Source organism: Sorghum bicolor, chromosome 6, assembly GCF_000003195.3.
Source record: "Sorghum bicolor cultivar BTx623 chromosome 6, Sorghum_bicolor_NCBIv3, whole genome shotgun sequence".
Taxonomy (NCBI): domain Eukaryota; kingdom Viridiplantae; phylum Streptophyta; class Magnoliopsida; order Poales; family Poaceae; genus Sorghum; species Sorghum bicolor.
Genome location: NC_012875.2, coordinates 57,013,997 through 57,030,135, shown reverse-complemented (window position 1 = coordinate 57,030,135; position 16,139 = coordinate 57,013,997). Strand labels below are relative to the sequence as shown.

At 41.6% G+C, this 16,139-nt stretch overlaps 2 protein-coding genes and 1 long non-coding RNA gene across 3 annotated transcripts; all 3 read left to right on the top strand.

Moving 5' to 3' along the window:
- LOC8074739 (protein ROS1) lies at window positions 895-10,158 on the top strand. The gene is made up of 17 exons (XM_021462950.1): window positions 895-1,312; window positions 2,242-3,273; window positions 4,010-4,100; window positions 4,214-4,748; window positions 5,731-5,813; window positions 6,215-6,299; window positions 6,369-6,457; window positions 6,565-6,633; window positions 6,725-6,761; window positions 6,850-6,932; window positions 7,721-8,164; window positions 8,250-8,286; window positions 8,373-8,462; window positions 9,015-9,080; window positions 9,162-9,276; window positions 9,364-9,402; window positions 9,750-10,158. Exons 1-17 carry the CDS (start codon window positions 1,264-1,266, stop codon window positions 9,926-9,928), a joined length of 3,123 nt encoding a protein of 1,040 aa, XP_021318625.1. The 5' UTR covers window positions 895-1,263; the 3' UTR covers window positions 9,929-10,158.
- Window positions 10,592-12,879, top strand: LOC8066829 (CRIB domain-containing protein RIC10). The gene is made up of 5 exons (XM_002448523.2): window positions 10,592-10,654; window positions 10,789-10,966; window positions 11,103-11,203; window positions 11,324-11,417; window positions 12,558-12,879. The coding sequence occupies exons 2-5, from the start codon at window positions 10,906-10,908 to the stop codon at window positions 12,803-12,805; spliced, it is 504 nt and encodes a 167-aa protein (XP_002448568.1). The 5' UTR covers window positions 10,592-10,654; window positions 10,789-10,905; the 3' UTR covers window positions 12,806-12,879.
- LOC110436161 lies at window positions 13,262-14,181 on the top strand. Its single transcript, XR_002453874.1, has 2 exons — window positions 13,262-13,405; window positions 13,522-14,181. It is a non-coding gene; the product is annotated as an uncharacterized LOC110436161 (long non-coding RNA).

Here is a 16,139-nt window from a genome sequence, read left to right as displayed (position 1 = left end):
CGTGCCACTGCGCCCTCCAGCCTCGTGACCCGGCTCCATGCCCACCACTGGAGATGAGGACAAGGGCGGCGGCTACAACGAGGTAGGTCGTGGAGGGATCTGGATCTAAGGCCTCATCTTCCTCTACTGGATCTAGATTTGAGCTCTCCCCCTTATTCTCCTCTAGATCTGACCCTTCTCCTCCTTCTCTCTCCTCAGAATCTAAGGGATGTGGCGGTGGCTAAGGTTTCGACGAGTTCTTAGGGTTCGTATCTCGTCGTGTTAAAGTGGTTTCCTATGCAATAGTACTGCTTTTCAGATTGCAACATGTTTGCAGTAGACAGTTGTTCGGTGTTGTTGTAATACTATGTTCATGGTGTTTCGGTTGCTCCATCTAATGCTTCAATTATGTTGTTGTATTGGTTGTTACATGTTTTTGGAGCAGTCGTTCGTTGTTGTTGTATTACTATGTTCATGGTGTTTCTATTGCTCCATCCAATACTTCAATCTGTATGTTGTTGCAGTAGTTGTTTGATGTTTATTGTAATACTATATTTACAGTGTTTCAGCTACTTTAATTTATTGTTGTAGTAGTATGTCCGGTATTATTGTACTATTATGCGCATTGTGTTGCAGCGTCCAATGTACTGTAGAATGAGTTAACGGTAAGCGGATATGCTAAAGATCGACAAGGCGATGAGCGGGTGAATCCCATGCTCCTAGAGATGAGTACGGACTTTTTGCACGGAGAGCGGACGGCGAGGAATTGTTTTTTTTTTCTTTTCTTGGTGTGGCACGTGTAGAGGTCTCGGCGTCCGAAGGCTGCTGGCGCCGGACGTCCGCTAGCAGTGCCGCGGCCCAAACGAGATCCTAACCGGCGCGGCGCGAGTCCAACGGAAGGAACCACTGCGCGCGGTCCCGTCCCCACCAGTCAGGGGAACGGCCTCCTCCGCCACTTGTCCCCTCCCTCTCCCTCCGCCGCCGGGGCGAACAACCGCAGCGGCAGCGCCCCCCTCCCTCGCTAACTTCTCCCGACTCCTTTTACAACCGCAGCGCCCCTCCCTCCCGAGTTCTGACGGACGGAGTGGACAGAGCCCCCCCTTCCCCCCTCCCCTTCTTTATACTCTGGCCGTCCGCAACACAGGTTCGATCAACAGCAACTGACGCCAGGGCGGAGCGGGGTTGCGGAGTGGAATCCAAGTCCGCGCCCTTTTTCTCGTCGGCTTCGTCTCGCTCCAGGGCCCAGCAGCGGCCGGGCTCGCTCCCCGCGCGGGCGCTGCTGCCATGGCGCCTGCAGCAGCGGAGGCAGAGGCAGAGTCGGCGGCAGATCTTGGTGAGTCCGCTGTGCTCGCTTCTGTTATCCTCTCTGGCTTAATCTGTGGTTGCCCATGCTGCTGCGCTTGCAATCCGCTAATGGCTTCTTAATCTGTGGTTGCCCATGCTCTGCGCTTGCAATCCGCTAATGGCCTCGTTGCTTAGTGAATCTACTAGGTGTCTGGAGTATATATAGTAAAAAAAAAGAAGGCCTGCTTTCTCTTTCGCATCCGTTGTTTTTTATGCTCTTGCACTTTGTCACTCACTTGGATTTCTAGTTTTGGTGCTATGTATTGATAGATATACATAGCAAAAAGCAATGTATGTGCTTACTTAGTATAAAAGCAATGTACCTTTAAAAAAGTCTTATAAAATTTGAGTATTTGGTGGTCAATCTGCGGTGATTGCGGTAACGGAGTCGGGGATAGGTGAGCGTGCATAGGGTCTTCTGTCTGGGATAGTTGAAATAGACTATTGATTTTCTGCATATTCATCTATGAACCATCTTTCAGCCGTCTTGCCTAGTCGGAGAAAAATCGTGTTTTTTTTCTCGCGACTGTTCTGTCTGAGGACCGTTAGTACGTCGTTTCTGTTTAATCGACCGTTTAGTCCGTTGAGAAACTCGACTATTCCGTAATCGACCGTATAGTCCGTCGAGAAACTCGACGTTCCGTCTGAGGACCGTTAGTATGTCGGTTTAATCGACCCTTTAGTCCGTCTAGAAATTGTTAGTACATGTTTCCATTTAATCGATTGTTTAGTCCGTCTAGGGACCGTTACGTCATTCCTGTTTAATAATCGACTGTTTACTCTTTTAGTAGTTTGTTCCCTTTAATTGACCATATATCCCTTTTATTAAAAGTTTGTTTTGCCGCTTAAGTGGCTAACTGTTTAGTTTTTAAGTATAACACTGCCTGTAGCTTATGGATTTTCTTTTTTCTGGATCAGGGCGTCAGGTGGGGATATCACCGGTCACACCTGAAATTGTCCGCAAGCCAACGCGGGCGTCCGGGACAACCGCCGCAGATGACTCTTGCTGCACTGCTCTGTACACCAGCGCCGTTGCTGGCCCCAGAAAGGTGGACAGCGACTGCCTGGCCTCAGTCCCGTCACATGCCCAGGAACATTCTCAGTCCGCCATGCCGGAGGATTTGGGCCAAGTGAACTGTGATCTGGTGGGCACGCAGGAATCCAGCACCTTGCCTCCACTGATGGGTGAGTCCTCTGGCAATCTTGCACAGCAAGAGCAGCAGCAGCACCAGGAAGGTGTTTCTAGTGGCAGCGATGCAGATGCTGCTTCTCCTGCCCATACTTCTACTCCGGAGAAGGTGGAGCCCACATCTCGGAGGTGGGGGAAGAAGTCGACCAAGGGGGTTCAGCGGCTCAAAGTGGCCAAAGATAAAGTGATGAAGCCCAAGGTGACCACGCCCAGTACAGTCAAGAAGAATAAGAAGATGCCGGAGGATGGTAATCAACGTGTTCGTGCTGCCAGGTCTAATAGTGCAAGACGCAAGTTGGATTTGGATTCATCAGAAAGTAAAACATGTTTCAGCAGAGCCGAGCTGATGGGTAACTTGAAGTCCCTTGCCAAGATTCATGGTTTGAACAGTGAACCGACTACGCGCAAGAGGAGCAAGAGAGGGAAGAAGAGGAAACTGATGGTAGGAGACAAGGAAAGTGGTCAGCTGGCACTTTTGCCTTACCAGAGGACTGTTGCGGCATCCTTTGCACTTGCCCCACTTTGGCATTCAACAGAACTTGATATCCCACGCCCTCAAAATCATGGGAAACTGCAAGCCAAGGTTTTGGACCTTACTGATGAAACATTGAGGGTGTTTGCTGTTCTGACAGAGTGGGATAGGAGCGACAGTGAGAGTTTTGAAGGGTTTGATATTGGCAACGGACCTGAATGGGATACAGAAAGGCGCACGTTTGAAAATTATGTGGATATATTCATTGATGAAATGTTTGCCCTAATTGGTAATTATTCTGGCCCTTATGCTTTCGTGTGCCAAAATGCAAAATGCAAGAAAGAGGATCACATTACCTTTAATAAAAAGTGACAGCACAAAAAAAATGCCTTCTAATCTAACTTTTCTAAAAAGCTTAGGAAATCTTGCACTATTGCAGGTCACTCCATAAGCTTAGTTTTTCTCCATTTGTGTCAAAATGCTAGAGTGAAAAATATCTTGTGGAGTCAACAGGAAAAATGATTTCTTGACAAGACTCTAAGCATTGTCAACTGATAAAATGAAATTCAGAGTTAAGTCAATTTCATATTTCACAGAACAAAATAAAAAAGGCTTGTAGATAATGTGTTGCCTAGATCAAGAAATAGTTCTTCCAGTGAGACATTAACTTCAATTGTTGAAGTTATTCACTGAGATGCCACTCCTCTATTTCCCTTTCCTTCTTTTAGATTGTACACTTCTTTTAAATGTATGTTAGCTTCTAAATTGTGACCAAAGGTCCAATAATGCTGCATGATTTTTTTTTTCTGAGCAAACATCAGTTATTCAAACATAGACATTGGGAAGACCTATGGAGAAGCAAACACCTGTTGCATGGCTGTCAACAGTGTCACATTTTTATGAACAAAAATCATGTCTTGCCTCTACAGTAGTTAGTTGTATCGGATCAGTAAACCATACAACCTACTTTCTCTATGGGATACATGAGTATGAAATGGTTTCTAATTTCTAATTGCTTTCATCAGGGCCTAGAAAATATTCTCGGTGGGGAGGATCCCTAATTGATTCTGTGGTTGGTACTTTCCTTACACAGAATTCTGCTGATAATTTATCAAGGTAAAATGAGGATCCATAAATATGATTTTAGAATGTTCATATGTTTTATACCAGAACTAATTTCCTCATTTTCCACTTTCCTACATTTTTCATTCCTTATCCATGGAAAACAGCCAAGCTTTTATGAACCTAGCGGCAAAGTTTCCTCCAAAGAAGAGGAAGAAGTTGGATGGTGATGATAAAAACATGAACTCAAATGAAGCATTGGATACGTCTGTCTTCATCGATTCACATTTGGATAGAAATGATTCTGAGGAAGAAATTGACTATAATACAGAGGTGAAAGGGCATTATGGTGAAGATGAAGACTACAATAGACTTATAGGGAATTTCGCTGCTAGTATGAAGCAGAAAAACATTTCTACTTGGGACAGTGACCTTATGAACTTAGTGAAGGATAAATCTGGAAATCCAGTATGCACTGAAAAAAACTTGAAAAGGATCTTAGCTGCACTACAACAACCAGACACAGCATCTGATTGGAAAGAGTTACGGGAGGAAGCATATAAAAAAGGATACAATGACAAAAGTGGAACTGAAACAAGTGATGTTGTAGATTGGGAATCAGTTCTAAACGCGCCATTTTCTGAGGTCGCAAAATGCATTGCAGTCAGGGGGCAGCATAACATTTTGTCTGTGCGGATACGGGTATGTCCAAGACAAAAACTGCCATCTACTTATTTCTAGTATTTTGTCCAAGTTTTTTTTGTGGCATCACTATATTTATAACTATCTTACCCCAAGTGATGAATGCACTCATCTTTGAAAAAGTTAATGTTCAACATTTGTAATCCTATTAAAAAAATTGTAGCAAAATTATATTTATAAAGTTATATCCAACATGTTTGTTGCAATAATAAATTTCTAAAATTGTATCCGAAATTTCTGTAGATGGGAAACTTTCTTCAGACGGAGTTGTTTATTTTACATGTATATTTAGTGAAATGAGCTTTGTGCATCACATGCCTGTTGTGCTATTAGAGATAATACTATAATCTAAACCTCAAATTGATTAAATATCAGTCTTTTGTTCTGTTCTTTCCCAGGAGAGTCACTGTGCACAAATATTTTCTGAGATTTTTTTATCGTTGGCTGTTTTTATTAATACTGTACACATTTATTTGCTTAAATTATTTACTTCATCAAAACATATGCTTCATCCATAGTTATGATTTTTTATGCCAACTGAAGCAGGTAAATGAACTCTTATAGGAAGAAAATGTGAGAACTCTAGTCTCCCTGATAGGCTGTTCAAGTGTTATAGAGCATTGTTATGAGTTTGCTGGTCGCTGCAAAATTTGATGTTAATCTATGCATTGTAACTGGCATATACTTACAATACTTAATGTTGGAAGGCATATTAAATTTTGATGCTTGGCATTTTATAAGTATGGGAATGGACGTAGTAGTATCCTTTTAACGAAAATGACTGAAACATCTTGTATCATCTACAGTGGACTCTTTATTCAATACAACCAAATGTATTTCTCTATTTTACAACCACCAGATTATCAACAATGTGATTGAAATATTAGTTTTACCACTTACTAAGGTTTCTAGCCTGTCATCATATTTATCATTCTTATTCTTGGGATGAAAGTACTAAAAGCATTCTTTTACCTTTTTACAGGAATTGCTCGATCATGTACAGAAAGCTCAAGATGGAAGCTTTGACCTGGATTGGCTTAGATTTATATCACATGAAAAGGCCAAGTATGGCTTTGCTCATAGTACATATACTACTGCCTATTGCTTCACCATTTTCCTCTATTCTTTGTGGTGGCTGTTGTTGAAGGAAATATCTTCAAAGAATAATATTCCTTTTTATTGTATTTGTGCCTGTGAAAAAAAATAAACAACTCTGTTAAGTATTTCACCTATATTAGTTTTAGGATAACAGTATTAGTGGATACAGTACAACTTAACAATTGGTTGTCTAAAACTGTATAAGAACTATCGGAGGATTGACATGGAATTTTTAGCAGGGAATTGCCACCAGGTTATGAATCAAGAAAATCAAACTTGTCCACAGTTATATACAATCTACTTGCGTAATGGAATTCCATCTCGCAAAATTTACTTATTCTTTTTATTTTTCTTCTCATTGGCACTAGAAAAATTCTGCTCAGTATACATGGGTTTGGAGTGAAAAGTGTTGACTGCATTTGCCTTTTGTCATTGAGGCATAGAGCATTTCCAGTAAGTTATACTTTGTCATTCTCTAGAAAATACGGTCAAACGCAAATGCTGACTCCATGCTTATTTCAGGTTGATGTCAACGTAGCTCGCATAGTGACAAGGCTAGGATGGGTCAAACTTCAGCCCTTAAACGGTGCTGATTTCCATCTAATTAACCTGTAAGATTTTTCTAGGTAGAATATGAGAATACCATTGTAACAATTTTCTCCTTTTTTTTGTTATAATAACAATTTTCTCCATATTTCCTTTTTTTTGTTTCGTGAAGATATCCGCTCTTGGATGATGTACAAAGGTACTTATGGCCTCGATTGTGCACCATTGATAAGGAAAAGCTGTAAGTACACAATCTCTTTTGAAGATTAGTAGCGCTTCACTGTTACTCTTAGTCTCTAAGCATATCCATCTGACTACCTGTACAAAAATAGGTATGAACTGCACTGTCTTATGATAACTTTTGGAAAGGTACGCATATATTCTAAGTGAGTAATATTTACGTTTTGCCATGAATATTTTTCAACTCTGGCTGTGGTTGATTGATTTCATGATGCAGGTAGTGTGCACAAAACAAAATCCAAACTGCAGAGCTTGTCCTTTCAGTGGAAGTTGTATATATTACAATAGTTTACTTGCCAGGTATGTTCATGATTTATACTGTTGTTTGTAGACTGTGCCTTAAGTATTTCTATAACTTTATGCCATTTAAACTTAGCATCCATTTAACTATATATATCATAGCAAATAGGTATAGTCAGATACCATTAGTTTAGATTAGATTTTCAAAAATTAATTACTAACAACATAACTAAACCTATTCAAAGAACCAATCAGATGATACGGAGTAATAAACCAAAAGAAAAGAGTACTGCTCCTGTAAGTTATCACATTTGTGACAGTATGAAAGATGGGTGCTCTGAATTATCATAAGGAATGTCAGGAAACCAGCCAGTTAAGCGAGCAAAGCCAGCCATGACTTCTCCATTCCCACACACAGTAACGTGGGTCCACCTTTGTTATGCAGTTTGTTGCTTGACCTTTAAGTTATGAGAATTAGGAAGTTGTATTCCAGAAATTTTCCAGATTATAAGGATTGCATTCCATATATAATATATGAGATCCAATGTATTAAGGTTACTTTGAGGCAAGTCATCCTCCAGCTGCCACACCTTCCTCTTTCCCAGGTGTTTTACAAACCACATCCTGTGATATGGGTCCATGATAAGAAATTTGTGACTTATTTAGGGGTGGGGGTGGGGGGAGACTTCATTCATTATTGCTTTCAATTAGTAAAAGGTTACCTTTCACTCAACTCTTCAAGTTATTTTTCCTTAACACTTAGTTTTAAAACAATTAGTTTCTTCCTGTATTCACCTAACTCAAACCAGTATTATTTGCTGAGTTGGAAAGATTCTTGTTGTTTTCAGAAAACCGCTTCCTCTTCCAGAGAAGCATGAATATGAACAAGGAGAACAGCAAGCAAAGATGATTGCTTCTGGGAGTTGCACACCAAGTTTTCAACAAATGTATCAGTATCAAATTCCAATAAGCAGCACTACTGAAACACCACCCATCCATAACTGCGAGCCAATTATTGAGATGCCACCAAGCCCAGAATATGAACACAACAGAACACCTAACGAGCAAGAAAATTCCTACGGAGATTATTATGTATGTGATATTGAAGATTTTGCACCAGAAGGAGTACAGTATGATGCTGAAATAAATATTTGTTCAAGCAAGCGTGTGCCGAACAGTAATTCTTGGACACCGAGCCGTGGAAAGGACTTGGCTGTGATCAATCCAAAGGGTAGCTTTGTCCGAAATAAAAAGCTAAAAAATATCGGTCGTCTTAGGACAGAACACAATGCGTAAGTAATTTTGATTTCTTGATATAATTTTGTCCTTATAAATCAGCAGCACCTCTCTAAGTTCTTTTTCTAACTTCTACTGTAGATACGTCCTTCCAGATGATCATCGAATCCTAGAAGAGGTGTGCTACTTTACTTCAATTCTGAGTTATATTTTTTTTTTACACTGACATTGATTAATCTAGTGACCTATTTGCTTGTGTACCAGTTCGAAGACAGAGTTCCAGGAGATACATGTCCTTACCTACTAGTGGTTCTTTCTTGTCCTGATGACTTCACAGTGGAAGGCACAGTTCTGGTGAGCAACTACTATTATGATTTCTAACCAATCCTGAAATTCACTCCTATGGGATTCACTCCTATGGGAGTTCCAGGACCTGGAGGTTCTACTTAGGAGTCACAACCACTATGATATGACTTTTCAGATGCTTTACTGATCATCAGCCATGGCCTGGTTTTGATTTCAACCCATTCCCTTGGGGTTGGCTGGGTAATTAATTCGTTTTTCATCCCAACCAACCCAAGGATATTGAATTTTGTTCTCTTACATCCAAACATACCCTTCAATTTTGTTAAATTCTTATTCTGATTTAAAATTATTGACCAATGTGTCAAAAGATTATTGAAAAAAACTTTGGCAACTCCTTATCACTTCTTTTTTGTCTTTGGATTGGATGAAATTAGTCAGAATCGATGCAAATTCTTACATAGTTCTAACAACAACAATGTTCTCTCTCTCTCTAAACTCACCATCGAACTATTTTTCCTTGATATTGCTGATATGAAGTTGTTACATTCCCCTCTGTTTTGTTTTGTTATTCTTTAACCATTTGCATATGTAAATTTGCAGATACCATGTCGGACAGCAAATAGAGGAAAGTTTCCGCTGAATGGTACCTACTTCCAGGAAAATGAGGTATATAGCCTTTAATAATCAAAGCAAATATCATACCAGATTCGTTGAACACTAGTCCATAAAAAATATACCCTTTTGTAGGTTTTTGCAGATTACTCATCTAGCCGAAACCCAATAACTATACCTAGGGAATGTATTGGGTTGCTGAAGAGAAGCATTGTATACTTTGGTTCATCTATACACTCAATCACAAAAGGTATTATATAAGTGAAATATAGACATGAAAGACAGCCGTGAAATGATTGTTGATGAGTAATTTAACTTAAATTCTTATCAACCTCAGGCCAAACAAGGGAAGATATCCAGGAATGCTTCAAGAAAGGTATCAAGTGGCTCTGAACGTTTCTTGGTTTTCTTTTCTTTTGGCTGAGTCGTTGGTCTTCATCTTAAGGTTCTCAGCTCATAGATCATAGGTTCAAATCCCAGAATCATAGATGGAAAATCCAACATGTAATCCATCTAACTACCTGTGCAAGATAAATGAGCTTTGTGACATAGAAAGCATGCTATGAAAGCATACTATTGCAGACCAGTTACACGGCCCATGGGTTTGTTTGACACAGACATGACATGCAATTCCTTTTCTGGTCTAATCTTTTTTTTTTCTTTTTAGGGGAATCTTTTCTGGTCTAATCTTACAGGGCAGAACCGCTTGGTGGTTTTTTGCAGGATATGTCTGTGTAAGAGCGTTTCATCGGAGGTCCAGAGTACCACTGCGCCTATGTGCCACACTGCATGCTACCAACACCATAAAGAAACCAGCTGGTGACAAGCCTGTGAAGCGGGGTAGTACATCGCCGGAAGGGAAGAGGAAGAAGAACGAGACGAAAGCATCTTCCACTAAGTAGGAGCTGATGGTTCCTTGACGTAGCTGTGTACAAATTTATTGTAGCTAGGAATTAATGGTCTGTAAAGAAACGAATTGTAGGGAGTAATGCTGAACTAGTTCTGTAACACCCCCTGGTTAGGACTTAGACGATAATGTTAGTTGTCTTGGCTGTTGTAAACGTTAGTCATGATGCCCGAGATTGGAAGCGAATAAATGGTGATGTCTCTTGTGTGGCAGCTATTTTATTTCTGCCTGTCTCGTGCTTTATTTTTATTCATGTTAGACTGTTTACCTTAATGTTCCTGTTATTCGCAACTGGAAGTCTGGAACTGCATAGGATCAGAAAGAAGTGTGGTGTCCTATTCAGTACAAACACCAAAGGGCCGGGAAGGAAATTCTAATCAAAACAGTGGCTTTTGAATAAAAATCTCTGCAAAATATTCCTGCCCTCACCTTACCTTACAAACACTTCTCTAATTTGTTAACAAATCGTGAATCTACAAGTAAGCAGACTGTCAGCTATCACAAAAGAGAGTGGATAAGTTGACAGGATTCTACGATGATTCTGACTTGTAATGTAAGATTATTACCATCCTTAAACTTTTACTTTCCTACACTACAGAACTGTTGCTTCCTCGAGGTCTTTCAATATATACATCAAGGCCCTAGATCTCCACGAGTGACGAGTGGTGACAGAATTTGTTGTTTACTCCAAATCTTTCACATCGCCAACAACTCTCTTGAGGTATGCAGCTAGCAGCTAGCAGATGAACGCTTCTGCAGACACATATCACATCACTAATCCATCCATCATTGTGCACGCTATGCTATTTCATTCTTCACGATCACAGAACCAACTGGTTGATACATCTTTGTCAGCCGCAGGGAAAAGCCTTTGAAACTGCTGATTTGCTGGCTGCCCTTGTTCGCTTACCGTCCTCGCCTCTGTCTCCTTGTTCTGTTCTCAAAGGGACGTGCAGCATCGATCGATCTCCAATGGCGTACAAGGTGAAAGCAGGGATTTTCAAGGGCCTCAAGGTCTTCTCCCGGATCTTCGGTAAAAGAGGGCATTTTATCTTCTTTCCCGTCTGAAATCCTCAACTTTGGTCATGCACGGCGATTCCAACATGGACGCCTTGTTTCTTCCTGCTCGCCTGTTTGTTTCCTCCAATCTCCATGGATCGTCCTTGCAGCGGTGAAGGAGCATGAGATGGAGATCGGTTACCCGACGGACGTGAAGCACGTCGCGCACATCGGCTGGGACAGCGCGGCGGGCAGCGCGTCTCCGAGCTGGGTAAACGCACAGGGCACCACAATGAATTCAGTGCATTGCCGCTGCAACTTTCTCCAAATGTCTGAATTCCGATCAGTGATTTTAACTTAATTTTGCTTTCTATCTTGTATATCAACGCAGATGAACGACATCATGGCGTCCTCGGACTTGTCGTCCCTGGGCAACTTTGCAGCGCTCACTGGTACCTCGACCTCCTGGGTTTCCGTTTCTCAAGGTACAGTGACCATTCGTGTCCTGCTCTTCCATTCAGAATGCAACGCTCTGTTTGGTGTGGTTCAGTAATTCAGTTCCAGTGGTTGCTTCCTGTGATTGCACCTTAATTTCTTAGCAAAGGTTTTGGTTCCTTATATATGTTATCTTGCCAGTAGGATCATGCGCATGTCTGTCGCAGCGTGTTGCTGTGTCGATTCCTCTGTAATTATTAGTTCTTGTACTCGTACTCGTTGCACAACACATGCTAGTAAAAGAAAAAGAAAATGCACTTGCTTCAGGCTTCTCAACTCTGAGAGATGAGATACCAGAAGCATGTCTGAACCCTGAATCGCTTCAGGTCTCGTGCAGACAAATGGTGACCAAAATTCGATTCTGTCCGTGGCTTAACGCAAACAGCAGGAGAAAGAGAAACTTGCCCCAGAAACATCTTTGGTTCGGTTCTTGCTTCATAAGACAGGTAACACCGGCAGAGGCAAACCTGAAGCTTCCTGTGATGGGGACACCATCGGTTGGTGTCAAGTGGTGTCGGCGTGTGGTTGGTTGGTGTTCCGGGCGACAGCCGCTGACCGTGGCCAGGCAATCGGCAGACATCCTCCTCTCTCCTCTGAATCTGATCCGGAGCAGACTGCACTGCCGCTCTTAGGCCAGTCTCAGTGGGGGTTTCACCAGGATGTCATGCACATTTATTAGAACGCCATATCAGCAAAACTGTACTTTTTGCATGAAACAAAGAGAAGAGAGAAGGAAGTAGTTTCACCATGGTGAAACTCCGCTGGCGTTGTTTCCCACGCGGTGAAACAGGATGAAATCCCCACTGAGGACTAAATCGTTTCACCATCTTGCATGTGATCCAATCATTTTTGCAGTAATTAAATGCTTTGCCCAGCCTAGGAAACATCAAGGTGAGACTCATGCATTGTGGAGGTTGTTTCATTGTTCGTTTCATTGATGCTCTATCAGCAAATTTGTTTTGGAAACAGTGCATTGAAACATGCCATTGAGACTGGCCTTATCATTTCCAAGATTACGCACTTGATTTTGCTTTCCCAGGATTAGGAAGGAAAGATCCCGTGCCGTGTTCTTGCCAGGCATGCGCGCGCCGCTGACACGCCTTCCGTGGTGGTTTCTGTATGTTTGACAGATCTCGACAGCCTGCAGCGTGTCGGCGCGGTCGCAGAGAACACCGGCACCGGCAGGCGAGACGACTCGACCACGTGCCCCGACGTTCCAAGGCCGCCAAGGAAGCCGGCGACGAAGAAGCCCAGGGACGGGTCGCCGACGGCACTGTCGGCGTCGGAACCGTCCAGCAGCTCTACAGACGAGGTGGCGACGACGTCGCCACCGTCACCAGCGGGTCATGTCGAGGCTGCTGCAAATGCCGCGCGATGATCTGAACTGTGCTCCGGTTTCCCGCGCTTTCCGGGTTTGTGTAGGCGAGGCTACAAAGATTGCTTGTTCTGTTTGATCGTCTCAGCTTTGGGTGAAGTGTGTATGTGTGTGTATTTTATTTTATTTTTTTAATCCTGTCTCTGCCAAGGTTGCTAAAATCGTACTAGATTTTAAATCGAATAATAGAGATTTAAATCAGATCTTAGTAAACATAAAGATTATAGAAAAGTAGACTATGTTAAGGATCATATAATTAATCAGCTTTTTGTTAATTAATTAAGTTCGTAAGTCAAATCATATGGCCAAATCACAGTTTTTAATAACACGATTAATTTTCAAAAAAAATAACACGATTAAGCGTCAACGATATCGGCCTGTTAAGCGTTATTTTGATGGGCCAGGCCCAGTGGGTATTGTCTCGTTTGACATTCCAGCTCGGCCCATCACAAACCCCCTCCCCATCCCTCTCCTTTGTCCCCTCTCGCCGGAATGTTGCGGAGAACCGGAGCGCGATGGCAAGCCGACGGCCGACCGCCGGCGTTCCTTCTCTCCGTCCCGCGGTATTCTACCCCGCTGTTGGAAATCTCTCGGCGCGCGTATGTGAGTTCCACTCTGACGCTCGTAGCAAGTAAATCCTGTTTTCTTCCCCGCATTTCCTACTTTTTCGCGTGGAATCGCCATGTGACGCCCTCGATTTCCCGCTACCAAACTTGCAGATTGGCGAGCAACAACTTGCTAAAAATTAGGGTTCTGATGATTTGGGATGCGGGAGAGACTAAAAATTTGCCTAGAGCCAAGACATTTGGAAAGACAATTCCATGTTGCAATTGGATAACCACTTCGGCCGCTCGACGGGCGTTGCGGCAGTGGGATACTCGTGTGACAGGGCGTATGGGCGCGCGTCGGCGGCAGGATCCAGCGATGCGCGGCGCCCCCAAGAAAAGTAGGCTTGGAGCAAGTTGGGAGGGGACCGAGATTCGTTCAAACGATGCACAAGGTTACAAAGTTCTAACTACTACAAGGTTTTCTCCCTTTGTTTTATGCGCATGATTTTGCAGTTCCAACACATATCGGTTCCTTGTCTCTTTCGGAGCTGCTGATCCCCATAGCCGTTGCCGATCCGGATGCTTCTGGTTGGTCCGGGCGACTGCATTCTGTGAACCTACCCTGCTTTTGGTTTAGTTCTCGGCTATATCATACTGTTGTCTGGAATATTATGTTAGTCTGTCGACCTGATTAGAACTTAGAAGAAGGAACTAGGTAAACCTTTCCTGTTTGATCGATGATGCGAAGAAATTTGTCAATGGCTGTTTGATATCGTTAGCTGGCGCTACCCTGTACTGTAATTACTAATTAGTTTATCACTTGACTATGCATCAAGGTCGTCACCTAGTAGTAGTACTATTTCATAACACCCAACCATTACAAGTAGCTATGTGACAATGAACCAATGAATTCTTTTGAGATGGTGAAGAATCCTATGCATGATGTCCTACGACTTGGGACTAGCCAATATTCTGAATTCTAACTTGGCATATGCCCTGAATAATTTTTCAGTTAAAAGAAACATAATACCCTTATATGTCTTGTCCATTTATCATTTTTTGAACGATACATTTCCACTTTAAATACCTCCTAAACTTCACAATATTCAGATATGTGGTACTTTTAGTTCAGTTCTCAGCCAGTTGTTACCATGTACATGCTGAAAATGACTATTACTCTCTCTGATCCAAATTATAGGTCATTTTAGCCTTTCTAGATACATATTTACTCCCTCTATTCCAAAATATAAGACGTTTTGTTTTTTCTAAATACATTTTCTTGTTATACAATTAGATATACACTCTGTGTAGATATATAGTAAAAGCAATGTATCTAAAAAAACAATACATCGTATAATTTGGAATGGAGGGAATAGTTGGCTCTCAAGCTTTGTACCTAGACAAGCTAAAACAACCTATCATTTAGGATGGAGGGAGTATAAGGAACTGCCCAACGGCTGTAATATTTAAACTTACAAATGCGTGGTTGTCACTGAAAATTTCCATCGAACAGATAAATACTGAGGATATGAGTCAGACATACCAAGTTGGCTTTTATTAATAAAGACTTATCCAATTAGGTCTTCTATGGAAACTGACCATTTGGAAACACTAGGGATGTGTAATGAAATAGAAAAATAGTCACAACTTGACAAATAAAATAATCATGCCTTTTCCAGCCAGCTAGAGTCAGTATAAGCATCTTGTGCATTGATAGATCACAAATGCACAGAAATGTGGCATGCCATGTCCATTTATTTGTCTTTACATTGCTGCATTAAAATGTTAAAGACATGCACTTGTTTGCCATATTTTGAGCTAATTTTCAGAACTTAGTATACCGTATACAGACATTCCTTTCAGAAGGCTCATGTTTTTTTTTCAGAAACCTCAAGGGGTCTAAAAAGGAAAATACATTGTGAGCATAGGGGCAGATGCCCACCCTCATTCTGAGCCATCAGATTGGAAATATTGTAAATTCCAAATAATTAATGTTAAAGTGAAGCATGTCTCTACTGCACTAATGTCCTTTAAAATGACAAATGCATCATATAGTTTAGGAGAACTGAGCACAATATTCTTACACTGTCCAGAATTCCAGGTCCACTTGATGATAACTGTCTCCTTGTGGTACGGTAGCACATGCAAATATCTTATTTTGCTAGAGAAGTATGTATGTTGCTAGTTGCAACCTCTGCAGAAGGTATATAAATTATTTGAGTTAACTAATTCGATGAACACTTAATTACTTGTTTTGGTTTAGTCAGGACTTAGTATTTCTGGAAGGTCAGCGATGCCCCTTTTGCTTATTCTGGCTGATTAAGCAGGTTTTTGGTACTAGCCACTCATTAAAGAAATGCTAGCTTCCTTGTGACATGAGGTCAATATTACAGCTTGCGTCTAGTTGGTGACCGTATTACTGACGTGTGGACAAACGTAAGGAATCATCCCTATCCATGTGGACCGCAAACTGACTGAACTAGCTAATTACTTTCTTAAACTGTTAATTGTGTAGTTCACACCCTAGCACTAAGCTGTTATGTTCTACTAGTTGGTGTTTAATCCCCTGCATTTCAGTACGACAAGGAGCATATAATGGCGCAAAAGTTTGGATTTTTTTCCTACTTAAACAAGGTATATGCACACATGTTTTCAACTTGCTTCTTGACAAGCAATTGCACTGCAGGGTTTACCTAAATTTTGAAATTTAATATGTTCCGCTATATAAAGTTTTCCTCGGTGTCATGAACTTGACTATCCTGCTTTTCTTTTTTGTTGTTTTCCAATAG

What these genes read in the sequence shown, in the direction of transcription:
- LOC8066829 (XM_002448523.2), top strand. Translation starts at nt 10,906, where the DNA reads ATGGCGTACAAGGTGAAAGCAGGGATTTTCAAGGGCCTCAAGGTCTTC. An exon ending in GGTCTTCTCCCGGATCTTCG is followed by an intron (nt 10,967 to 11,102) that starts GTAAAAGAGGGC and finishes TCGTCCTTGCAG; the next exon opens with CGGTGAAGGAGCATGAGATG. An exon ending in CTGGGTTTCCGTTTCTCAAG is followed by an intron (nt 11,418 to 12,557) that starts GTACAGTGACCA and finishes TATGTTTGACAG; the next exon opens with ATCTCGACAGCCTGCAGCGT.
- LOC8074739 (XM_021462950.1), top strand. Translation starts at nt 1,264, where the DNA reads ATGGCGCCTGCAGCAGCGGAGGCAGAGGCAGAGTCGGCGGCAGATCTT. An exon ending in AGAGTCGGCGGCAGATCTTG is followed by an intron (nt 1,313 to 2,241) that starts GTGAGTCCGCTG and finishes TTTCTGGATCAG; the next exon opens with GGCGTCAGGTGGGGATATCA. An exon ending in TGAGGCATAGAGCATTTCCA is followed by an intron (nt 6,300 to 6,368) that starts GTAAGTTATACT and finishes TGCTTATTTCAG; the next exon opens with GTTGATGTCAACGTAGCTCG.